This window comes from Canis aureus, chromosome 13 (assembly GCF_053574225.1).
Source record: "Canis aureus isolate CA01 chromosome 13, VMU_Caureus_v.1.0, whole genome shotgun sequence".
NCBI lineage: Eukaryota > Metazoa > Chordata > Mammalia > Carnivora > Canidae > Canis > Canis aureus.
This window is the reverse complement of record NC_135623.1, coordinates 21,101,056-21,127,558: the sequence shown is the minus strand read 5'-3', so window position 1 is coordinate 21,127,558 and position 26,503 is coordinate 21,101,056. Positions and strand designations below refer to the sequence as shown.

At 37.4% G+C, this 26,503-nt stretch overlaps 1 protein-coding gene and 1 pseudogene across 11 annotated transcripts in view; one reads left to right on the top strand and one right to left on the bottom strand.

The window, feature by feature from the left end:
- The window catches only part of MAST2 (microtubule associated serine/threonine kinase 2), a 205,196-nt gene that overhangs the window by 32,941 nt on the left and 145,752 nt on the right, over window positions 1-26,503 (top strand). For 7 of the 11 annotated variants that reach the window (XM_077845129.1, XM_077845135.1, XM_077845130.1 and 4 more), the window contains exon 3: window positions 1,732-1,874. The exons of the other annotated variants lie outside the window; for them this stretch is intronic. In XM_077845129.1, coding sequence (XP_077701255.1) covers window positions 1,732-1,874 — 143 coding nt within the window. The remainder of the gene's footprint in view (window positions 1-1,731; window positions 1,875-26,503) is intronic. 11 annotated transcript variants of the gene reach the window in all.
- On the bottom strand, window positions 15,055-15,445 carry LOC144281562 (U6 snRNA-associated Sm-like protein LSm3 pseudogene; annotated as a pseudogene).

The window sequence follows — 26,503 nt, the reverse complement described above, 5'->3', positions numbered from 1 at the left end:
CCTTTCTACTACCCCTAGTTCGTTTCCCAGAGTTAGGAGTCTCTCATGTTCTGTCTCCCTTTCTGATATTTTCCACTCATTTTTTCTCCTTTCCCCTTTATTCCTTTTCACTATTTTTTATATTCCCCAGATGAATGAGACCATATAATGTTTGTTCTTCTCCGATTGACTTATTTCACTCTAGCTAATTATTTTAGTAGGGAGTCATCAGAAATTTTTTAGGGTAGGGAATGATACCACATTTGTCTTGATTAAATCACTAGCAGCAATGTGAGGAATATTACAAAGGAAGAGGTTGAAATAGGACTTGCACCTCAATTAGAAAGTCATTGCAATTCTAGATACTCCATCTTTATTTTTTATTTTATTTTATTTTAAGATTTTATTTCTTTATTCATGAGAGACACAGAGAGAGGCAGAGACACAGGCAGGGGGAGAAGCAGGCTCCTCGCAGGGAGCCTGATGTGCGACTGGATCCCTGGACTCCGGGATCACGATCTGAGCCAAAGGCAGATGCTCAACTGCTGAACCACTGAGGCATCCCAATACTCCATCTTATAAGTCACATATAAGTGATTTTCTTGTAGTCCTTTTTATTTTTTTAAAAGATTTTTAAAAATTTTATTTTTATTTATTTGACAGAGAGAGATACAGACCGTGTGAACACCAGCAGGGAGAGCAGCAGGCAGAGGGAGAGAGATAAGCAGACTCCCCACTGAGCCGAGAGCCAACACAGGGCTCAATCCGAAGACCTTGGGATCATGACCCTAGCCTAACTAAGGCAGATGCTTAACTGACTGAGCCACCCAGGCGCACCTCTTATAGTCTTTCCTTGGGATTAAGGCAGTCAGTCAGTCTGGACTGAATACCTGTAGTCTGTCCAGAGCATCAAAGATTAAGTATTCATCTTCTGGAAACCTAAGGGCCAAACTTGTCTAGGAGAACTATCAGCTCCCTTCATGTTGCATTGAGTTGATGAGAAATGAAGTAGCATGGAAGGGACTGGAAAGCTCCCAGCCTGCTAGGTTGGGTGTCAGGGTTGGGTGCTGGCATGGTGGTAGATATTATAGAGAATTTAGAGAACTAAATTCTAAATTATTATTATAGAGAACTCTATAGAGAACTCTGAACTCTGAATAGAGTTCAGTTCAGTATTCCACTTAAATTCTCCTCTCTACCAAGACAGTTGGAATTTTTAAAGGGCTACAGATTCCTTTTTTTTTTTTCTTTAGATTTTATTTCATAAGAGACACACACAGAGAGGCAGAGACATAGGCAGAGGGAAAAGCAGACTCCATGCCGGGAGTCTGATGCAGGACTCCATCCCAGGATCCCAGGATCAGGACCTGAGTCAAAGGCAGATGCTCAACCACTGAATCTTTAGGGCTGCAGATTCTTTTTTTTTTTTTTTTTTTTTAAAGATTTATTTATTCATTCATTCAGAGAGAGCGAAGAGAGAGGCAGAGACACAGGCGGAGGGAGAAGCAGGCCCCATGCAGGGAGCCCGACGTGGGACTCGATCCCGGGTCCCCAGGATCACACCCCAGGCTGCAGGCGGTGCCAAACTGCTGCGCCACCTGGGCTGCCCAGGGCTACAGGTTCTAAAATGAATGTGGCGGAACTTCATTTTGTTTTGGATCACTATACTTTTATTTTTTGATATCATTGTATATTTTTATTCATTAATCAATAAATAATTACAAGTATATTTTCTAAACCCTATGTTTAAAGGTAAGCAGCTGCTCCCCTTGTCCAGCAGTGTACATAGCAGTGTGGGACAGGTGACTTGGCAGTCTTCAGGAGAAGCATCAAACCTGGTTCGAATGAGGAACCAGTCCCTTGGACAATCTGCGCCTTCTCTTACTGCTGGCTTGGTAAGTGTTAGTAAAGATGGTCCCTTGCTCTATGAACAAATTCTTGATTGCTATGGCCACATTTATTATTATTATAATTTTTTTTAGGATTTGGATAGTTTAATTTTTCAAAGTAAAGTATAGAAAAAGAATGGAATTTATTTATTTATTTTTAAAGATTTTATTTATTTATTCATGAGAGACACACAGAGAGAGAGGCAGAGACACAGACAGAGGGAGAAGCAGGCTCCACGCAGGGAGCCCGATGTAGGACTTGATCCTGGTACTCCAGGATCATGCCCTGGGCCGATGGCAGATGCTCAATCACCGAGCCACCCAGGTGTCCCAAAAGAATGGAATTTAATTGAATATATTTTGATTGCTCTCTTATGCTGTTGTTGGTACTGATTAAGTTGGAAGAGTTAAGAAAAAAGATTTAGTATGATTGAATGAATGAATACATTTTCTGGGAAAGAACTTTCTCATAGACAAGATTCTTGACCTTGTGAAGTTACGTTGCTTCTGTGTACAGCTCTGTGATATACTATTTAGTACATGAGGGTAGGATACTGAGCAGTTTAGTATGTATTGGATGCAAGAATGAGCCTTTCTTTGTCTAGGATCTGTATGATAGACAAATCTAACAAAAGTTAAGTTGTGTAGTCTGTTGTTTTCTGCCTGTGATTGTATCTTCTACCCCTTTACCCTCAGTACCTCTACCTTTTTACTTAAAGTACCTATTGACTTCCTGCCGATCTCACATTCTTCCTAAAGGACAAGGCACACTAGTTATTTTCAGGGTACAATAATAGTAACTTGTTCACATTAAAATATAATCTCATCTATTCTTTGAGATTATAAATCTTTTGTGTTGGCATGTATGGGTTAAGAAAGCTTTGTCCCGGGATCCCTGGGTGGCGCAGCGGTTTGGCGCCTGCCTTTGGCCCAGGGCGGATCCTGGAGACCCGGGATCGAATCCCACGTCGGGCTCCCGGTGCATGGGACCTGCTTCTCCCTCTGCCTGTGTCTCTGCCTCTCTCTCTCTCTCTCTCTCTCTGTGTGACTATCATAAATAAATAAAAATTAAAAAAAAAAAAAAAAAAGAAAGCTTTGTCCCTTTGTCCATCTTGGGAAGTGGGGGTAGGGGAAGAAGTCTTCTATAGCAGGTGGGAGGTTAATTCTTGGATCAGAAGATTTTTTTTTTTTAAGATTTTATTTATTTATTCATGAGAGAAGAGAGAGAGAGAGAGAGAGAGAGAGAGAGAGGCAGAGACATAGGCAGAGGGAGAAGCAGGTTCCATGTAGGAAGCCCGATGAGGGACTCGATCCTGGGGTTCCGGGATCATGCCTTGAGCCAAAGGTAGACACTCAACCGCTGGGCATCCTTGGATCAGAAGATTTGTTTATGATCTGAAGTTTGTGACTCTTAGACCATAGGGAGAATTAGAAACTCTTCTACCCCTTAACTTTTTATTTTGAAAATTTGGGATATGGTGAATACCCACATACACTCACTTAAATTGGCCAATTTGGCTGTAACTTTATATTTTGTCACATTTGCTTTATCTGTGTGTGTGTATGTATGTATTTTTTTCCCTGAAACATTTCAAAGCAAGTCACAGACCTTATGATGCCTCATCCTTCCGTATTTTTTGTAAGACCAAGGACAGTCTCCTAAATAAATACAATATATTATCAGATCCAAGAAGTTTAACACCAGTTTAATAATAGCATCTAATATAAAGACTGTGGTTAAATTTCCCCACTTGTTCTCAGCGTGCTATTAGAGCCCTGCTTCTTCCTTTTAACCTCTGGAATGTAAAAAAAGTATATAGATTCATGTACCATCATTGAGATTGAAGATTAATTGATTTTTTTTAAAGATTTTATTTATTTATTCTGAGAGACACACAGAGAGAGGCAGAGACATAAGCAGGAGAAGCAGGCTCCCCACAGGGAGTTTGATGCAGGACTCCATCCCAGGACCTCAGGATCAGGACCTGAGCCACAGGCGATGCTCAACCACTGAGCCACCCTGGTGCCCATGATTGATTGATTTAGATTTTAAAGTAATCTCTTGGGGTGCCTGGGTGGCTCAGTCGGTTAAACGTCTACCTTTGGCCTGGATCATGAACCCAGGGTCCTGGGATCAAGCCCCATGTAGGGCTCCCTCCCTGCTCATTGGGGAGCCTGCTTCTCCCTCTGCCCCTCCCCTTGCTTGTGCTTTCTCTTTCTCTCTCTCAAGTAAATAAAATCTTAAAAAAGGAAATAATCTCTACACCCAATGTGGGGCTCAAACTCACAACCCTTGAGATGAGGAGTTGTACTCTACTGATTGAGCCAGCCAGACACCCTCCCATCATAGAGAATTTGATCCAGTGGAATTGGGGTGGGTCCTAGGGATCTGTATTTTTTCTAAAGCATAATAACTGGTTTTAACATGAACCTTTGAGAATTACAGCCACTAAGGTAAAGCTGAATGTTTTGTTTTAAAGTGTTGTGTTGCAGAGGGAATTCCTGGACTGAGATTGCTGGAGTCCAAGCCCAGGCCAACTGAAGTAGAATTTATATGAAATGAAGTCAATTTCATTCCTGAATTACTTTTTCTTTTTAAAAGCTTATTGAGATATAATTCACATAAGATACAAGAACGCCTGGTGGCTCAGTGGTTGAGCGTCTACCTTTGGCTCAGGACGGAATCCTTGAGTCCCTGGATTGGGCCCTGCATCAGGCTCTCTGCATGGAGCCTGCTTCTCCTCCCTCTTCGTATGTCCCTGCCTCTCTCTGTGTCTCTCATGAATAAATAAATAAAATCTTAAAAAAAAAAAAGATACAATCGACCCAATTAAACTGTACTATTCAATGATTTTTAGTATATTCACGGGTATATGCAGCTATCACTGTAGTCAATTTTAGAATATTTTTATCACTTTAGAAAGAAAGAATCCCTGTACCCTTTGGCTGTCACCTCTTTTTTTTATTTTAAAGATTTTATTTATTTATTTGAGATATATAGAGAGTGATAGAAAGCACGAGCAGGGAATAGAGGGAGTGGGAGAAGCAGACTCTGCTGAGCAGGGAGCCTGAGGTGGGACTCCATCCCAGGACCCTGGGATCATGACCCAAGCCAAAGGCAGACGGTCAACCATCTGAACCACCCAGGTGCCCCTAGCTGTCACCTCTTTATTCTCTCCTCCCCTCAGCACTATGTAACCATTAATCTATTTTCTACCTCTGTACATTGCCTATTTTGTACATTTCATATAAATTGATTTATATAATATGTGCCCTTTTGTGACTGGCTGCTTTCGGTTAGCATGATTATTTTTAAGATCTATCCATGTTGTAGCATTAACAGTACTTCATTCCTTTTTATCACTGAATAATATTCCATTGTATGGATATACTACATTTTATCTGTCAGTTGATGGATATTTGGGTTGTTTCTTCCTTTTGACTGTGATGAATAATGCTTCTATGAACATTTGTTTAAAGATTTACATGTGGCCATGTTTTAATTTTTTTTTTTTGGTATATACTTAGGAGTAGAATTGTTTGGTTGTATGTTACTGTGTGTTTAACATTTTGAGGAATTACCAGACTGTTTTCCAAAGTGGTTGCACCATTTTATAATCCTATCAGCAGTGTATGAGGATTTTTTATTTCTTTATATCCTCACTAATATTTGCTATTGTCTTTTTTTTTAAAAAGATTTTATTTATTTATTCATGAGGGACACATAGAGAGGTAGAGACATAGGCAGAGGGAGAAGCAGACTCCCTGTGGGGAGCCTGATGCAGGACTCGATCCCAGGACCCCTGAATCATGACCTGAGCCAAAGGCAGATGCTCAACCACTGAGCCATCTAGGTGCCCCGATTGTCTTTGATTTTACCTATCACAGTGGGTCTGAAGTGGTATCTTGTGGTTTTGATTCTCATTTTCCTAATGACTAATGACATTGAGCATCTTTTTTTTTTTTTTTCTTTAAGATTTTATTTATTTGGGATCCCTGGGTGGTGCAGCGGTTTGGCGCCTGCCTTTGGCCCAGGGCGCGATCCTGGAGACCTGGGATCGAATCCCACGTCAGGCTCCCGGTGCATGGAGCCTGCTTCTCCCTCTGCCTGTGTCTTTGCCTCTCTCTCTCTCTCTCTCTCTCTGTGACTATCATAAATAAATAAAAAATTAAAAAGATTTTATTTATTTATTCATGAGAGACAGAGAGAGAGAGAGAGGCAGAGACACAGGCAGAGGGAGAAGCAGGCTCCATGCAGGGGGAGAGAAAGAGAGAGAGAGAGAGAGAGAGAGAGGCAGAGAGAGAGGCAGAGACACAGGCAGAGGGAGAAGCAAGCTCCATGCAGGGAGCCCGATGTGGGACTCGATCCCGGGTCTTCAGGATCAGGCCTTGGGCTGAAGGCCGCAGTAAACCGTTGAGCCACCCGGGCTGCCCCAGGGCATGTTCTTTTAAAAAGTATTATACAATCATATTATTATTTTGTATGCTTCTAGATGGGAAAAAAACTTAGATGACATCTTATCCAAGATTAACTTTGTCTTTTAAAAAAATTTATATACAGTTGAAAATCTGGTGTTAAAAGTAACATGGGAGAAATACTTATGGCTTAGAACTTGGAAGACCAAGATATACATGATACTTAGCTGTCTGAATTTGAGTAAAGATGACTTATTTGAGCCTTTTCCCCCACATCTTGCTGCTTTGCTTTCTCATGAATATGTAAGTAATCTCTAAAGCTTTGATCTGTGTTTTCTGTATTTCTGGATGTGAATCCACTGAACTATATCATCATGTCTACGACTCCATCTACTTGTTCTGCCTTTCTCTTCCTCTAAATCAGTTCTTCCTTGTTATTCCCTGTCTTGTTAAACAGTGCTATTACCCACCCAGTAGCTGAAAGCCAGAGACCTGGAAATCTTTCTTGTCTCCTCCTCTATCTTTCCTACCCTCTCATCCAGTTACCCAGAGAGCCTTAGCTTTCAACATGTTCAGGTGGTATACTTTTTTTTCACCACAGTTGTGGCCATTTCTAAGCCATATTTATAGTCTTTTTGCTTAGATCATTGTAGTGTCCTCGTTGTGTTAACACCGTATTTAGTCTTCTTCCTTTCTAGGCTACTCTTCATTCAGAAGTCTTATTTCAAAAACACGAATCTAATTAATGTCTATTCTTTCTTTAATTTTTTTTTTTTTAATTGAAGTGTAGTTGCCACACCATGTTGCATTAGTTTCAGGTGTACAACATACTGATTCGGCAAGTCTGTATGTTATGCTGTGTTCACCATAAGTGTAGCTACCATCTGTTACCACAAAATGTTATAATACCTTTAACTGTATAACCTATGCTCTACCTTCTTTTAGTTTTGTCTTCCAGTTTCTTCATTTGGTTAATATTTATGTAGCAGCAGTGTTTAGCCATTCACTTGTTTAAAATCTTTAAAAAGCTTCCTATAGTGGTTATTATAATACACAATATTAATAATTATTGAGTAAATGAATTTTCATTGATATTAGCAAATAGGCGATGAGGAACTGGGGACAGAGATCCCAGGTGGAAGGGTTAGGCGTGGATGCTTTTTCTTTGAAATCAGAATGTTGGGTTAAGTAATTTATATCTCAATATAAAGACTGACCTAACCAGTGAACTGTGCTGAATATTGGCATTTTAGTAGGATTGTAAATCCCAAGAATCTCTTGGTAGAGAGAGTTGGTAGAGATTGACTGATTCTTCAAATGTACTTTGGGATTCTTTTTTTTATTTTGTTGGCAGACTTTGCCTTTATAGGAATGATGGCTTTATGGTGTTAAACAAAAGTCAATCTGAGTAAATTTGAAGATGTAATTGCTTTATTAAATGATTTATGAATCAGGCAACATCCTGTCTAGCAAGTAGAAGGGAGCTCCAAGGAGTTAAGCAGGAAAAAGACTTTTAAAGGCAGAGAGGTCAATACAAAGAAAGAAGAAAGGAATTTATTGGCAGGGAATGCATTTAGATAAAGTTTCCCTTTTAAGGGGAACAGAAGGAGTCTATTAGTAAATTTCATATTATTGACCAGGAAATTCCATGTAGATAGGTTAAGTTTATATTCCTGGGGGTTGAAACTGCAGTTAGGTTAGGTATTAACTCTTGGTTTTTTGACTTGAGGCATTAACCTAAGTGATGCCATTTTGGGTCTGTGGTTTTCTTCTTAACAGCAGGAAATGATCATTTGCAAAGAATGACTTTGTCCATCATTATGTTTCTAATCTACATGTAGCACATGTGGCACATAGTAGGAAATGTATGATTTCTTATTAAATGAGTAAAGAACTTTTTGGAATATCTTTGGTAATGTTACAGCTGGTTGGGTTAATACTTGTTTGAAGTATAATGTCTGCAAAAGAAGGTTGATTTTTTAATGTGTCAGTACCAACTTGAAATGTCACACAGACCTCTATTTTTTGTCCTTAATAATCATTTTTCATCAACTTCTTTGATAAATACATAGAAGGAACACTTACCACATATGCTTATGGCATATTTTCCATGTCGAATACATTCAGTCAGAACCTCACAAACAAATGATGGCTCAAGAAGAAACAGCAAATGAGATTTAACAGAGGGAAAAGTAAACTTTAAGGAACCAAAGTTCAAAACCAGATTGAACTTTGTATTTATGTAAAGTTTGAAGATATTTTCACCCTAAAAGAAAAACTTCTATCCATTAAGCAGTCTTCTCCATTCCTCCTCCATCCTAGTCCTGGCAACTACCAATCTTTATTCTGTCTCTATGGATTACTTATTCTGGATGTTTCAAATGGAATCATATAATATGTGATCTTCTGTTTCCTGTAGCTTCTTTCATTTAGCATAATGTTTTTGAAGTTCATCAACCTTGTAATTGAGTTCCTGGTTTCAGTTCCTTTGTGTATATATGTAGGAGTAGAATTGCTGAATCATGGTTATTCTGTGTTTAACTTTTGAGGAACCATTAATTTCTTTTCCATAGTGGCTACATTGTTTTACATTCCCCCCAGCAACATATGAGAGTTCCAATTTCTCTACATCTTCACTAATACTTGTTATTTTCTGTTTTTTTATTATTATTTTTTTAGTTATAGTCATTATAGTGGGTATTTTGATAATTTCTTTCATTATTTTAAAAATTATTTTTATTTTTTTTAAGGATTTATATATTTATTTGAGTATGACTGGTGGGGAGGGACAGAGGAAGGGGAGAGAAACTCAGGCTGATTTGGTGCTGAGTGTGGAGCTGAACAGCAGGGGCTTGATCATGACTCAAGCTGAAATCAAGAGTCAGATGCTCAACCAACTAAGCCACCCAGGTGCCCCTATTATCATATTTTAAGTTTAATAATAGCTCAGAACTTTTCTGAGATGGGCATATGTGGGGTACACTTCTAAAGGAATTAAAAATCCACGATACTACCTAGAACTTTTTCCCATCATTCTTTTTTTTAAGTGTTTGAACTATGGTTAAGCATTATTATGTATTTTTAGATCCTTTGTGATTAAAATTTTTTTAAAAGTAAATTCAATTTAGTTAGCATATAGTATTATTTTCAAGGGTAGAATTTAGTGATTCGTTAGTTGCATATAACACCCAGAGCTCATTACATCCAGTGCCCTCCTTAATTCCTGTCATATCCACTTACCCAATCCCCCCAACTTCTCCTCCAGCAACCCTCCATTTGTTTCCTGTAGTTAAAAGTCTCTTATGGTTTTCATTTCATTTTATTTTTATTTTTCCTTCCCTTCCCTCCTCCTATACTCATCTGTTTTGTTTCTTAAATTCCACATGTGAATGAAATCATATAGTATTTGTCTTTGAATGACTTATTTCACAATTCATCCACGTTGTTGCAAATGGCAAGATTTCATTCTTTCTGGTGGCTGAGTAATATTCTATTGTATACATATACCACATCTTTATTCATCTGTTGATGGACATGATTATTCTTTAATTATCACATAATGACTTCAGGATGCGTAGATTTTTGTTTTATCCACTTCTGTATTACAAAGAGATTCTAAACTCGGCCGCTTCCCTGTTCACTCTACCTTTCTGCAGCTGAAGCTCTGCAGTCTCTCCCTACGAGAGTTGGAGATCTTTGTGTCAGTTGTATTGAGGTATAATTTACCTAGGATAAAGTTCACCCATTTTAAGTGTACAATTTGATGAGTTTTCCCAGATGTGTACAGTTGTGTCACTACCACCAAATCATGATATAGTAGAGAAAATCATGGTGTTGAAGTTCCTGTTGCCCCCAAATATTCCCTGTCTGTTGTTCGCGGTCTTTTCTTTCCCCCAGCGTCAGCCCTTGGTTACTGATGTTTTCTGTCACTGATGATTTTTTTTTTAAAGATTTTATTTATTTATTCATGAGAGACACAGAGAGTAAAGAGAGAGAGAGAGAGAGAGAGAGATGGACAGACAGGCAGAGGGAGAAGCAGGCTCCACGAAGGGAGCCGGACGTGAGACTTGATTCTGGGTCTCCAGGATCACGCCCTGGGCTGAAGGCAGTGCTAAACCGCTGAGCCACCTGGGCTTCCCTGTCACTGTGATTTTTGCCTTTTCCAGAATCTCATATAAATAGAATCATATAATATGTAATCTCTTGTAATCTTGAGTTCTTTTACTTAGCATAATGGTTTTGAGATTCATTCACATTGATTTGAGTATCAGCAGTTCTTTTTATTTCTGGAGGTATTCCTTTGGCATGGGTATAATCAGACTTTATTAATTCATCAGTTGATGATCATTTGGATTGTTTCTAGGTTTTGCCTGTTACTGAGAAAGCTCCTATGAAAGTTTGTGTACAGGTATTTGTGTGGGCTTATGCTTTCATTTCTGCTTGATAAATACCTAGGAATGAGATTGCTGGGATATATGGTTAAGTGTATGTTAATCTTTATAAAAAAACTGCCAGGCTGTTTTCCAAAGTGGCACTTTTGCATTCCATTAGCATTTGATTAACATTTTTGTCAGTGTTAGGTATTACCATTTTAATTGTAGTCACCCTAATGGGTGTGGAGGGATTATTTCATTGTGATTTTAATTTGCATCTCTGATGACTAATGAGGTTGAATTACTTTTTGTGTTTATTTGCCATTCATATATCTTTTCTGATGAGGTATCTGTTCACATCTTCTGTCAGTTAAAAAATTTTAAGTTGTCTATCTTGCTGAGTTTTAAGAGTTTTTTGTCTACTCTGATATTAGTTGTATATCAGATATAAGGTTTTAAATAATTTCTCCCTACCTGTGGCTCAGATTTTCATTTTCTTATTCGTGTTTTATACAAAAATCTATATACAAAAAAAGCAAAAATCAATTGTATTTGTCTATACTAACAATGAATAATTAGAATTAGATATTTAAAAATCACTGCTATTTACAATAGCTTAAAAATATATAATATAGCTAAATATAAACTTAAGAACTCATTTGTAAGACCAGTACATTTTAATTATAAAACATTACCAAGAGAAATTAAAGAAGACCTTAATGAATAGAGTGATATGTCAATGGATTGGAAAATTCGATATCAAGATGCAAATTCTCCTGATTGATTTATAGATTCATTGCAATCCTAATAAAAACCCAAAGAGTCTTTTTCAGAAAGTGACAAGGTGATTTCAAATTTATATTGACATGCAAAGGGCCTAGAATAACCAAAATATTGAAAAAGAAGACCAGAGTTAGAGGAATCACTTTACCCAATTTTATAGCTTTCTGTAAATGTATAGTAAGCAACATCTTGCTTACTTGTGATATCAGTATAAGGATAGACATGTAGATTACAGAATCGAAAGTCCAGAAATAGATAATTGTACCAAGGTAAATAGGGAAAAGGCAGTCTTTTTTTTTTTTATTATTTAAAGATTTTATTTATATGATAGAGAATGACAGAGTGTATGTGTGTGCATGAGCACTTGAGTGCACAAGCAGGGGGAGCAGGAGTGGGAGAAACAGGTTGCTTGCTGTACAGGGAACCCCATGTGGGCTCCATCTCAGCATCCTGGGATCATGACCTGAGCCAAAGACAGACATTTAACTGACTGAGCTGTGCAGGCACCCCAAGACAGTCTTTTCAACAGATGTTGCTGGAACGATTTACATGGGGGGGAGGGGGAGGAAAGAACTTTGACCTTTACCTCATGCTATATACAAAAATTAATCTGAAATGGATTACGATGAGAAAACATGTAAAGGAAAACACAGGAGAAAGTCCTTATGATTTTGGGTGAGGTAAAGTTTCTTAGAGTTCAAAAAACAGCACAAGCCGTAAGAGGGAAAAAAATCTGACTTTATCAAAAAGAAAACATTTTGCTATTGAGTATTTTTTTTTTTTTAAGATTTAATTTATTTATTCATGAAGGACAGAGAGAGAGAGGCACAGACATAGGCAGAGGGAGAAACAGACTCCATGCATGGGACTTGATCCCTGGTCTCCAGGATCACACCCTGGGCTGAAAGCGGCACTAAACCGCTGAGACACCCAGGCTGCCCTTGAGTATTAATTTTTAATGAGATAGGGACAAAATGAAGTGCATCTACAATGGAGTGGAATAGAGAGCATCATGCAACACTGTTAAAGAGGTATTAATAAGTTTTGTTTGGATTTAAAAAAAATATCACTACCTTCTTTGGAGACAGAAATCCATAAGTCATGGTAAGGGATATTTGCAAATAACTCCTACTGGTTTACCCATTGATTTCTACTTTTTAAATTCCTATTCAAGAAAAAATTTTTGAATGAAATGATTGTGAATGCCTTCTAATTTGTAAAAGAAGTAAATACTAGCTCAAGCTCTAAGCCTATAGTCTCTGTTCTTGCCCTGACACTTAGTAATCATATAAGCTTAGGGAAGTCACTGAACTTTAATTTTCTGTTTTCTCATCTCTAAAATCAAGATAGTTATAGGGCTTTTTTCATAGAATTATTAGGATAAAATGAGAACCCATTTAAAATAACATAGTGCCAGATTTGTAATAAGTATGAACTAAATGTTAGCCTTTATTTGTATGCCTTTAGGTACCTTAAATAGTAATACAAGCAATTATTTATAATACAGGTTATACTGATGGAAAACTGCTGAATTAGAAGATAATCAGGGAATAAGAATGAATTCATTTATAACTCTGAGGATTAGATTGTGGTGCCTTTAATTGAAATTGGGTATATAGGAAAAGGAACAAGTTTAGGAGAAGAAATTAATGAATTTGATTCTCAGCATATTGATGACAGGTCATACCGTATAGATATCCTTTTAAGAATAATTGATTGAGATGAAATTCACATAATGTAAAATTAACCATTTTAAAGTGAACAATTAGTGAACATTTAGTACATTCACAGTGTTGTATAACTATCACCTCTGTCCATTTGTAAAACATTTCTGTCATTCCTAAGTAAAACTCCTTACCCCTTAAGCACTTCTCCCCCTTTCCTCTTCCATTCAGCCTCTTGACAACCATCAATATGCAGTCTGTATGCAGTCTGTCTTTATGGATTTATCTGTTCCAGATATTTCCTATATAAGGAACCATTCCATATATAAACTTTGTGTCTTACTTCTTTGGCTTAACATAATGTTTAGATGGCATTCTAGTGTGTATCAGTACTTCATTCTTTCTGTGACTGAGCAATTTCCCATTGTATGTATATAACTGTTTATCCATTCATCTGTTGATGGATATTTGGAGTGTTTCTACCTTTTGGCTGTTGTGAATAGTGCTACTGTGAACATGTGTGTATGTATACATGTTTGAGTACCAATTTCCAATTCTTTGGGGTATATATATCTAGTGGTAGAATTGAGAGGTCATATGATAATTCCATCTTTAACTTTTTAAGAAATTCCCAAACTATTTGCCATGGTTGCCACACCATTTTACATCCTCACCAGCAGTGTACAAAGATTCTAGTCTCCACACTTGCCAACACTTATTTTCCATTTAAAAAAATAGTCATTTTTTATTATACTCTCCTGGTGGATGTGAAGTAGTATCTCATTTGATTTACATTTCCCTGGTGAATAATGATGTTGAGCATCTTTTTTTTTTTTTAATGTGATTTTTTTTTTTTTTAAGCCGTGTATATATTTTTAGGAGAAATGTCTCTTCAGGTACTTTGCCCATTTTTAACTTTTGTCGTTTTGCTGTTGTTGAATTGTAAGAGTTCTTTATATATTCTGTATACTAGATCCTTATAAAATGTATGATTGGCAGATATTTTCTCCCATTCTGTATTTTTCTTTTCCTTTTCTTAATAGTGCCTTTTGATGTATAAAATTTAAAAATTTTGATGAAGTCTAATTTATTTCTTTTTTTGCTTGTGCTTTTGGTCTCCTATCTTAGGAATACATTGCCAGGTCCTAGGTCATGAAAATTTACCACTTGCTTTCTCCTAAGAGTTTTATGGTTTTAGCTTTATAGTTAATTTCTGCATATGGTGTGAAGTAGGGGGCTGCAGTTTCATTCTTTTGAATGTTTATATCCACTTGTTAGGTATCCTTTTAAGAGTTAGAAATGAACACCTAGAGTAAAGGAGATCAGTTTTAGAGCTATAGATAGGGGTTTTGGAAGTCTTAGATTAAATCATCATCTAAGAGTACAGAGAACGAAAAGAAATGTAGGGGAGCATGAAAAATTTATATGTGAAAGGGCAAGATAGTGAAGTATTCAACTTTGTAAGATTTATAGGAGTTTAGATCATTCACTGTCAGTTTGAGAATTGCGGTCTTTTGAACACTTAGTTTCTACTTTTTTGTAAGAGAAACATGTTTCTAATGCCACCTAGTGTCTTTTCAAAGTACGAGGGTAATGTTTCTTAAGAGATTTACTACTAAAAGTTGAGAGATTTTTTTTCTTTTTTTTAAGATATTATTTATTCATGAGAAACACAGAGAAAGAGATACAGAGACGCTCAACCACTGAGTCACTCAGGTGTCCAATATTATTAGTTTTTTTTTTTCCCTGCATCCTGGTGATCACATTTATTGAAAGAGTTGGAAAAAAAATTAAAATGCCCTTTAGCTTAAGAATTTTTGAGTTATCTGCAAATCAGCTCATTTCAGGAGTGGAAGAATCCTTGGTCATTTTTTTTTTAATTTTTAAAATATTTTTAATTATTTTATTTTTTTTCCTTGGTAATTTCTTAATATCAAAATGAACACAGGTTTCTCTTTTGGATGTCTTCTACATTTAAAGAGGCAATCATACAAAATCTCCTATATTCCATACACGATAAATTCTTTGTTTCAGCCAAATCTTAATGGAGGAGCAACTAGTACAACACCATCTCCCTGGACAAAAAGCATCGGAATATTCCGTTTTGTTGATTTATATATCTCTTCATCAATTTCTATAGTAGTCACAGTTTCTTCCACATCTCCCAATGTCATATATAAATGCTGATCATATGCATGTAATCTGCCTCGAAGCTCTCGGTCATTTCTCATTTTCACATAGATTCGCTCATCCAGGCTGAGCCTGATGAGATCCAGGGGCTCTTCTACAGTGTTGGTAGTTTGTTGCTGGTCCACGTCGTCCACCATCTTTCAAACCCTGCGCCCTTTCTCCTATTATTAGTTTTCTATCCCAACTCAAATATATCCAGTAATGCTACTGATTATATGAAAGAATGTACCATATCCATACTTCTCAGTCTTTCCTCAGCACTCTTAACTTCACCTATGGATAGCAGTACATGACATTAATAGTACAATTAAAAGACTTTCTGACATGAGCACTGGGTGTTATACTGCATGTTGGCAAATTGAATTTAAATAAAATTTTAAAACATTAAAAAAAGACATTTTAAAAAAGACTCTGTACGAGATTTAAAACAGAAACCGAACAAAACCTATAGCTATAACTTTTAACTGGTGGTTTAACAATACCATTTTTTAATGTGATACGTTATGAAACATTTGCATAAACATTCTGTCATGTATTCTAACCCTCAACAAATTCAATAAAATGTCTTCTAATAGTCCAAATTAACCAGTTCAAGTAAAAAAAAATTTTTTTTAATGTCTTTTAAAAATATGAAACCCAGGGCACCTGGGTGGCTAAATTGGTTAAGTGGCTTCCTTCAGCTGTGGTCATGACCTCAAGGTCCTGGGATTGACTGCCACATCTGGCTCCCTGCTCAGGGGGGTAGTTAGCTTCTCCCTCTGCCTGCCTCCCCCCACCACTCATGCTCACCCTCTCCCTCCCTAATAAATAAAATCTTTAAATATTTTTTTATAATTAAAAAAATATGAAACCCACTATCTTTTAAGATTGCATGCCTTAAATTCTTTGCAAATTTACAAATTTTCACGGAAGATATGGTAAAAATGTTTAACAAATCCAAATTAAAATTCAACTCTAAATTTGGACAAAACAAGTGGTCTGTTCTTTTTTTTTTTTCTTTTTTAAAAGATTTTATTTATTTATTCATGAGAGACAGACAGAGGCAGAGACAGAGGCAGAGGCAGAGGGAGAAGCAGGCTCCATGCAGGAAGCCTAATGTGGGACTCGATCCCAGGACTTTGGGATCATGCCCCGAGTCAAAGGCAGATGCTCAACTGCTGAGCCACCCAGGTGCTCCTGTTCTTGTTCTTTTGCTTATCTCTTAAGAATATTCATGAGAATAAGCAACCAAGCTGCTAATATCCTGTTCAATCCCATGCAAATCTCTCAACTTTTGGGATGCCAGTGTGGTTCAGCGGTTGAGCATTTGCCTTTGGCTCAGGGCCTGATCCCGGAGCTCTGAGATTGAGTCCCATATCAGGCTTCTCATGGGGAGCCTACTTCTCCCTCTTCCTGTGTTTCTGCCTCTCTCTGTCTCTCATGAATAAATAAATAAAATCTTAAAAAAAAACTGATAATATAAAAAAAAAAACTGATAATATTTACTAGACCCTACACTTAGATTCCTTTACATATATTATCGTTTATTTTCTTAGGAACATTATGAGGTAGATACAATCATCATACTTTACAGGTGAGGAAATTCAGGCTTGCAGAGGTTTGTTCATTTGTCCATTTATTCTACAAATATTTATGAAATACCTGCCATGTATCAACACTGTACTAGGTGCCTGGAATACAACACTGAACAAAACAGTTGAATACTTTGCTGTAGGACAGTAAGTGAATGTTAGATCAGGAATTCAAAATGAGGTCTGACTCTGAAGTCTATTTCAAAACTTGTAAATAAGTGGAGAGGAAAGTCTTTGGCAGGTTGGATTATTTGATGTATTTTTTCTCTGGATTTACTGATACTCAATTTTCTGTTTGGATATTGAAGACTTTTATCAGGATTACATAGGAGAGTTTTGCCTGGTTTTGATTACATAAAATTTTCTATGAATTGAAAGTAATTTCTATTCTTTAGGCAAATAAAGATGAAAATACACTTAATTTTATTCCACATATTAGGGTCCTGGCAGCAAACAGAACAAATTATGACCTTATAATAAAGAAATATGGACAGGGTGTATTGAAATGGTAACATACATAGTACCTTCTGGTTAATAGTAAGTTGGTACTGTTACTAACCATGAAAGGGTGAGGGGAGGAAGTGATCCTTGGAACTTGGGAGTTAGAGGGCCTGTGTATGTAGAAGGTGACCTGATAATTAGCATGACTTTGTGGTAGTGAGATGCAGCCAGTCTAACTTGACCTGGTAGGAACCAACTCAGGAAGATAAATTGCCCCCTAATCTGTTATCCTCTTTTCTTTCTCTGACCATTTGTTGGTGCTGCCTATTGGCTGAATCTATCTGGACCGAAAAGGGCAAGGCAACCTCCTTATACAGTTCATAATAACCCTGCATTTTGGAGTACAAAGGATGATGATCTAGTGGGGCAAAGGATGATAATCTCTACATTGCAAGTTTTGAATATTGAACTTAATTATACAGTTTTGACTATGAATTACTTGATGTTAAATTATATTGCAGTTTTATTAAAAGCTTGCTAATTCTTTTTCCCAATAAACTTATTTAAGGGCAGCCCCGGTGGCGTAGCGGTTTAGCACCGCCTGCAGCCCAGGGCGTGATCTGGAGACCCTGGATCGAGTCCCAGGTCAGGCTCTCTGCATGGAGCTTGCTTCTCCCTCTGCCTGTGTCTCTGCCTCTCTCTCTCTCTCTCTCTGCATCTCTATGAATAAATAAATAAAATCCTTAAAAAAAAAAAAAACTGTACAGCTTTCCAGAGCTTCTTTATTAAAAAAAAAAAAAAAACCTATTTAAAAAAATTTTAATTCCAGTATAATTAACATACAGTGTTAAGTTAGTTTAAGGTATACAACCTAGTGTTCAATAATTACTTAATTACTCAGTGCACATCAGGGTAAGTGTGCTCTTAATCCCCTTCACCTGTTTTAACCCCCTCCCCCAACCCCCTCCCCCAACCTGTCTCCTGCCTGGTAACCATCAGTTTGTTCTCTATAGTTAAGAGTGTTTTTTGTTTGTATCTTTTTTTCCTTTTTTTGTTTTGTTTTGTTTTGTAAATTACACATATGAGTGAGATCATATAGTATTTGTCTTTCTCTGACTGATTGCCTTTCATTTAACATTATACTCTACCTCCATCCATGTTATGCAGATTGTAAGATTTCATTTTTTTATGGCTGAATAATATTCCTCTGTGTGTGCGTGTGTGTGTGTGTCTGTGAGTGTGTGTGTACCACACATTGTTTAACAGCATGTTAACCTGCATGTATTTGTGTTCTTTCCAGATTTTTTCTTATGGTTGATTTCTAGTTTCATAGTGTTGTGGTTGGAAAAAGATGCCTGGTATAACTTCGATCTTTTTGAATCTGAGACTTATTTTGTGGCCTAACATGTGATGTATTTTGGAGAATGTTTTATGTGAACTTCAAAACAATGTGAATTCTGCTCTTTTGGGATAAAATGTTCTGAAAATATTAGATTCATCTGGTTCAGTGTGTCTTCAAATCCAATGTTTCCTTGTTGATTTTCTGTTTGGATGATCTATCCATTGATCTAAGTGGGATGTTAAAGTCCTCTACTATTATTGTATTATTGTTTATTACTTCCTGTATGTTTGTTATTAGCTGCTTTATTTATTTGGGTGCTCCTATGTTGGTGCATAAATATTTACAATTGTTGGATAGTTTCCTTTAAAATGATTATATAATGTCCTTCTTTGTCTTTTATTGTTTTATTGTTTTAAAACAATAGACCTTGTTTTAAGGTCTATTTTGCCCAATATAAATATTGCTACCTGTCTTTTTTTTTCAACTTCCATTTGCATGATAAATGCTTTTCCATCCCTTCACTTTCAACTGCATATGTCTTTACTCTGAAATGAGTCTTTTATAAGCAGTATATAGACGGGTCTTGCTTTTTTATCAGTTTTGTCACCTGTGTCTTTTGATTGGAGAGTTTAGTCCATTTACATTCAAAGTAATTGTTGGGAGGTATGTATTTATTGGCATTTTGTTATTTGGTTTATGGTTATTTTTTGTAGAGTTTCTCTGTTCCTCTCTTCCCCTGCTCTCTTCTCACAATTAGTTGACTTTCTTTGGTGTTGTACTTGATGTATTTCTCTTTATTTTTTGCATATCTATTACCCATTTTTGGTTTGTGATTACCATTAGGTTTATATATAACATCTTATGCATACAGCATTTTATATTAAGCTGATGATCACTTAAGTTTGAACCCATTCTTAAAGCACAATGTTTTTACCCCCCCCCCCCCATTTTAGATATATGGTGTCATACTTTACATTCTTTTACTTTCTGAGCCCCCTACTGATTTTTTTTTTAAGATTTTATTTATTTATTCATGAGAGACAGAGAGACAGAGAAAGAGAGAGAGAGAGAGAGAGGCAGAGACACAGGCAGAGGGAGAAGCAAGCTCCATGCAGGGAGCCTGACGTGGGACTTGATCCTGGGTCTCCAGGATCAGGCCCTGGGCCTTGGTGGCACTAAATTACTGAGCCACCTGGGCTGCCCTTGACTGATTTTTATAGATATAATTAATTTTACTGCTTTTATGCTTCCTGCTTTTCTTTTGCTTATGATCTTTTGTTCCTTTAACATATTTCTTGTAGGCCTGGTTTAGTTGTGATGTATTCCTTTAACTTTTGTTTGTCTGGGAAACTCTTTATCTCTCCTATTCTGAATGATAACTATGCTGGATAGTGTATTCTTGGCTGCAGAATTTTTTCTTTCAGTACTTTCATTATATCGTGTCAGTCCTTTCTGGCCTGCAAAATTCCTGTGGAAAAATCAGCTGATAACCTTGTGGGTTTCCCTTGTATGTGACTGTTTTCTTTTCTCTTGCTACTATAAAAATTCTCTCTTTATCAGTACTTTTTGCCATTTTAATTATGATATCTTTTGGTGGAGACCTCTTTGGAGGTTCTCTGGGCTTCCTGGATCTGGATTTCTGTTTCCTTCCCCAGATTCAGGAAGTTTTTAGCTATTATTTCTTCAGATACATTTTCTGACCCCTTTGCTCTCTCTTCTGGGATCCCTACAACGTGAATGTTATGCTTGATGGTGTTACTGAATTCTCTTAATCTGTTGTGATTTTTATTATTCCTTTTTCTCTCTCTCGTTCAGTTTGATGGCTTTCTATTACTGTCCTCCAGGTCACTTATCGATTCTTCACTTTCCATAATCTACTATTTATTCACTTTAGTGTATTTTTAATGTCAGTTAATGGAGTTCTTCATCTTTAAATGGTTCTTTGTTCTGTGTTATATTTCTTCATTTTTGGATCCCACTGAGGTCCTTCACTCCTTTCTCAAGTCCAGTGAGTATCTTTGTGGCCATTACTTTATTTATTTTTTTATTTTTAATTTAATTTTATTTTTTAAAAAGATTTATTTATTCATGAGAGAGAGAGAGAGAGAGAGGCAGGCAGAGACACAGGCAGAGGGAGAAGCAGGCTCCATGCAGGGAGTCTGACGTGAGACTCGATCCTGGGACTCTAGGATCACGCCCTGGGCCAAAGGCAGGCGCTAAACCACTGAGCCACCCAGGGATCCCCTGTGGCCATTACTTTAAATTTTCTTTCAGGTAAATTATTTAGCTGTTTTGCTTAGGTCTCTTTTGTGATTGTGTCCTGTTCTTTCATTTGGGACATATTCTTCTGTCTCCTCATTTTATTTAACCCTCTGTGTCTGTTTCTGTGTGTTAAGAAAGTCAGCTACATCTCTTGCCCTTGAAAGTAGTTGCCTACAAAGAAGAGATCCTGTAGTGCCCTGCAGTGTAATATCCTCTGTTTACCAGAACCTGGTGCTTCAGGGGTATCTCCTATGTATGTTGTCTGCACCCTCCTGTTGTGGTTGAGCCACATTTACCTTTAGTCTAGTAGTCTGTAATGGCTCTCTTTTCCTGTTGTGAGCCTGGTTTGGTTCCTATGTTGCCAGTGGGCCACTTTGGGGCTGTCTTAGGCTTGAGTTGATTCAGATCAGAGATCCAGTACCACTGAATTTCAGGATGATCTCCCTGTGGTGTCCCCTATAAAGCTTTTGTTGGTAGATGGGGCCTGCAGTAAGACCAGCCAGCTCTCTGTGTCTCTTCCCTTTCTGCCCTCTTTCATGTGACTCTTTTCTACATTTAGTTGTGGAGATTCTGTTCTGCCAGGGTTTGGGTCATTTCCTGTGTGTGTGTGTACACAGGAAATGTGTGTGTGTGTTTAAATACTGATGTAGGTGTTACCTAGTTGTATCCATGTGATGAGGTGAGCCTGAGATCTTCCTGCACCATCTTTCAAAGTTTTGTAGTTTTTAATTTAATTTAATTTAAATTTAATTTTATTTTTATTTTTATTTTTTTAAAGATTTATTTATTTATGATAGACGTAGAGAGAGAGAGAGGGTCAGAAACCCCAGAGGAGGGACAAGCAGGTTCCATGCCGGGAGCCCGATGCGGGACTCGATCCCGGGACTCCAGGATCCCGCCCTGGGCCAAAGGCAGGCGCTAAACCACTGAGCCACCCAGGGATCCCCCAGTTTTTAATTTTATATGTAAATCCTGATGCCTTTTTTTTTTTTTTTTAAATTATTTATTTATTTATTCATGAGAGACACAGAGAGAGGCAGAGACGAAGAGACATAAATAAGCAGAGGGAGAAGCAGGCTCCATGCAGGGAGCCCGATGTGGGACTCGATCCCAGGACCCCGGGATCATGCCCTGAGCAAAGGCAGATGCTCAACCAGTGAGCCACCCAGGTGCCACCTTGATGCCTTTGAATTAATTTTTGCATATGGTGTAAGGTGTAGGTCTAGATTCGTCTATTTGTGTCTTGTCTTGCCTGTGGATGTTCCTTGCTCCAGTACAGTTAATTGAAAGGTCTATGCTTTCTTCATTCAATTGGTTTTATACTTATATGTCAAAAGTAAATTGGGCATATTTGTGTGGGTCTATTTCTGGGTTCTCTCGTCTGTTTCATTGGCCTATGAGACTATCCTGAAGTCTTAGCATTGGTTAGAGTGATTCCTTACACTTTATTCTTCTATTTCAAAATTGTTTTAGCTATCTAATTCTTTTTTATATAAAATTTAGGCTGTTTGTTTCTACCTACAAGAAGTCTTGCTGGGATTTTGATAGGAGTTGGATTAAACATATTTGTTTCAATATATTAGAACAGTTTTTTTCATCAATATGTTCAATGTCTTAACATCAAATGTACATTAAAAATCTCACATTTCGGGTAGCCAGGTGGCTCAGTGGTTTAGCGCTGCCTTCGGCCCAGGGTGTGATCCTGGAGACCTGAGATCGAGTCCCATGTCAGGCTCCCTGCATGGAGCCTGCTTCTCCCTCTGCCTGTGTCTCTCCCTCTCTCTCTCTCTGTGTCTCTCATGAATAAATGAACAAAATCTTTCAAAAAAAAAAATCTCACATTTCTGTCCTCTTGTTTATTTTTCTTGATTGCATTTATCATGTTCTAACATTCTGTATATTTGATATATTCATTGTCTTGTTTAATGTCTGTCTATGTCCACTTAAATGCAAGCTCTAAGAATTCAGAAATTTTTATCCTTTTTTTTTTTTTTGAGAGAGAGAGATAGAGAGATTGAGAGAGCAAGCAAGCAAGCAAGGGGGCTGGCAGAAGGAGAGGGAGAGAGTAAATTCCAAGCAGGCTCCACACAGGGCTCAATCCCATGACCCTCGAGATCAGTCCCATGGGGCTCAATCCCATGGCCCCCGAGTTGAAATCAAGAATTAGACACTCTACTGAATGACTCACTTAGGTACTCCTTATCTTTTTAAATTAACAATTGCATTTCTAGAATGTAGAATAATACCTGGTACATAGTAGATACTTAATTTGTAGAATAAATGAGTGAAAGGAGGATTACTTTCAAAATAGAATGATTTCCTATGAGGTTTGAATGAGGAATCTTAACTATAAACCTATGCAAATTCTAAAGTAGGGGTTATCAGAAAATAACTTGTCTTTATAACCTGAGGAACATTTTTTTCCCTCTATAAAAAGCCTACCTAGGGATCCCTGGGTGGCGCAGCGGTTTAGCGCCTGCCTTTGGCCCAGGGAGTGATCCTGGAGACCCGGGATTGAATCCCATGTCGGGCTCCCGGTGCATGGAGCCTGCTTCTCCCTCTGCCTGTGTCTCTGCCTCCTCTCTCTCTCTCTCTCTCTGTGACTATCATAAATAAATAAAAATAAAAAAAAATACTAAAAAAAAATACTAAAAAAAAAAAGCCTACCTACTTTGAAAAAATTTTAATTGACTGACTGACTTTCCATTCAAGCAATAAATAGAGAAGAATCCATTGTTGAACCTATCATGAACCATAGAGGTTCCAGGTTCTGTGCTTTGTGCTGTGTGCATTATCACATGCAGAGGCTGTGGTAGGTCTAGTGAGAAAATCTCTGAGAGTGCCTTTAGGGCTCAGGTTTTGTAACCAACTTCTCTCATTGTGCTTACTTTGGCATGTTTACCATGATGATTTTCCATATAGAGTTAGTTATAAGATAATCTTACTTTTTTTCTGATAAGAGAAAGAAAGATAATTTATGTTGAGAACATACATAGATGCAACCTATTCTGAGAATTTATGTATTCAATTTTATTTATGCAGATGTTTAGTTTTAACCTAGTTATTGCTGAATAGTCTTTTTTTTTTTTAAGATTTTGTTTTTAAGTAAACTCTACACCCAATATGGGGCTCAAACTTACAATCCTGAGATGAAGAATCACATCCTTTTCCGGCCACGTGCCCCCCCAGCTAGTCCCCTCCTGCTTTTTAAGATTTATTTATTTGTCCAAGAAAGTACAAGTGAGAGGAGGGGTAGAAGGAGGGAGAGAATCTGAAGTAGATTTACCACTGAAAACAGAGCCTGACACAGGGCTCAATCTTCCAACCATGAGATCATTACCTGAGCTGAAACCAAGAGTTGGATGCTTAACTGACTGAGCCACACGAGTGCCCCTCTGTCTTATTAACACCATATTAATGTAGAGTAATTGATGAAGATGTTCTGCATGTCTTTTATAGGATAAGCAACCCTCCTCCATCCGTTCTGTTTAGTTAAACATGCATGTTTTAGCAGAAACATGGGTTCAAGTTCTTACCATACAATTTTGAAGCATGTTATATCCCTTTCTTCGGTCCTACATTTATTTAGTTATAAAATAAAAGATTTCAGTTAAATTAGTACATCCATTTATAAATCAAATTTATTTGAAGCAGAATTCAATGTGAATTCTTAGGGTAATTTTTCTTAGCAGTCCTATGTCTGAATCCTTCTCTTCCTGGCTGCTGTATTTACTAATCTCCTAATTATCCCTTCCTTCATGTTAGATATTGTCATGAGGCATAAGTCTCCCAACTCCTGCTATCTTTATCATCTTTATCTTCAGCAACCATGTAGACCCTGTCAATATTCTAGCACCATAGTTGCTAGACCTTATCATCATCATTTCTAGTCTACCTTTGTACCCTCTTCAGAACTGTGGTTTGTGCATTATCATACCATTGAAATGCTCTCCTTCTAAAATTATAATGCTGGATAACCTCCTCACTACAGCTTGATGGATTTCAGCTCCTTCATTTGCTTATTTTTAGGCTTATTTGTATCTCTGTTAGATCCTTCTTATTTCTTCTTTACTTTCCTCCCTTTTTAGCTTTTATTCCATGGTTCATTAACTATTTAACTCTTTAGTCAATGTTATAAATCTATCTTTTGTCAGTCTATCTGGTTAATCAGTCTGGTAAGACTTTTACCTTTGTGTTACTGTAGTCTACTGAAGAAAACCACACATGGAACAGATTGGTGGCCCATAAATTTATAATGGAAACATCAGTCAGTCCTCAGCATTGTTCACCAGTCCTACTTTTTTCTTTAACACATCATCTTGTTCTCTACATTATCTCTTTCAGATTCCCTTGCTTTTCTGAAATCTCCCATCTCTTTGCTCCCTGATTTCCTTCCCTTTTTTTTTTTTTTAATTTTATTTTATATTTTTGATAGGCACACAGTGAGTGAGAGAGAGGCAGAGACATAGGCAGAGGGAGAAGCAGGCTCCACGCACCGGGAGCCTGACGTGGGATTTGATCCTGGGCCTCCAGGATCACGCCCTGGGCCAAAGGCAGGCGCTAAACCGCTGCGCCACTCAGGGATCCCCTGATTTCCTTCTTTATTTTGCAGAGAGAATAGCTATCATTTGGAAACTTCTTTAGATTCTTTACTACTAAGATTGCAGGTATTTTGTTGACTCTACCTCCTTTTTTAATGTTAGAGTAGAAGAAGTATCCTTTTTTCCTATCTCTGTTTATGCTTTGAATATCATCTCTTACTTTTTAAGAATAATTTTTTTTGAGAAATTTGGCTGCAAAGGATAGAAAATAATTAAATGGAAGCTGGAAATGTCTAGATTCTCTCTTTATTTCCTCATCTCTTTTATTCTGTAACCCACTGCAGTTGGGCTTCTGCTCCCATCATACATCTACGCCGAAACTGTTCTTACAAAGGGCATCACTGACTTTCATGTCAGTAAATTCAAGGGTACTCTTGGGCCTTCTGGAAGCAGTTGTTACTGTTCAGCCCTCTTCGAACACTTTTTTCTTGGCTTTCTAATAGCATTTTATTTTCTCCCATTTCTCTGGTTATTCTTCAATTTCTTGCAATTTAGTCAGTATTTATCAATATTAATATTAAAAAGTAAGGGTTTTGGGATCCCTGGGTGGCTCAGTGGTTTGGTGCCTGCCTTCAGTTCAGGGCGTGATCCTGGAGACCCTGGATCGAGTCCCACATCGGGCTCCCTGCATGGAGCCTGCTTCTCCCTCTGCCTGTGTCTGCCTCTCTTTCTCTGTGTCTCTCACGAATAAATAAATAAAATCTTAAAAAAAAAAAGTAAGGGTTTCTTAGAAGAATGCAAAATTTGTATGAATTTTAAGAATAAAACATGACACTTTTTAAGAGATTTATTTATTTATTTATTTTATTTATTTATTTTTAAAGATATTATTTATTTATTCATAGACACACAGAGAGGCAGAGAGGCAGAGACACCGGCAGAGGGAGAAGCAGGCTCCATGCAGGGAGCCCGATGTGGGACTCCATCCTGGGACTCCAGGATCACGCCCTGGCCTGAAGGCAGGCGCTAAACCGCTGAGTCACCCAGGGATC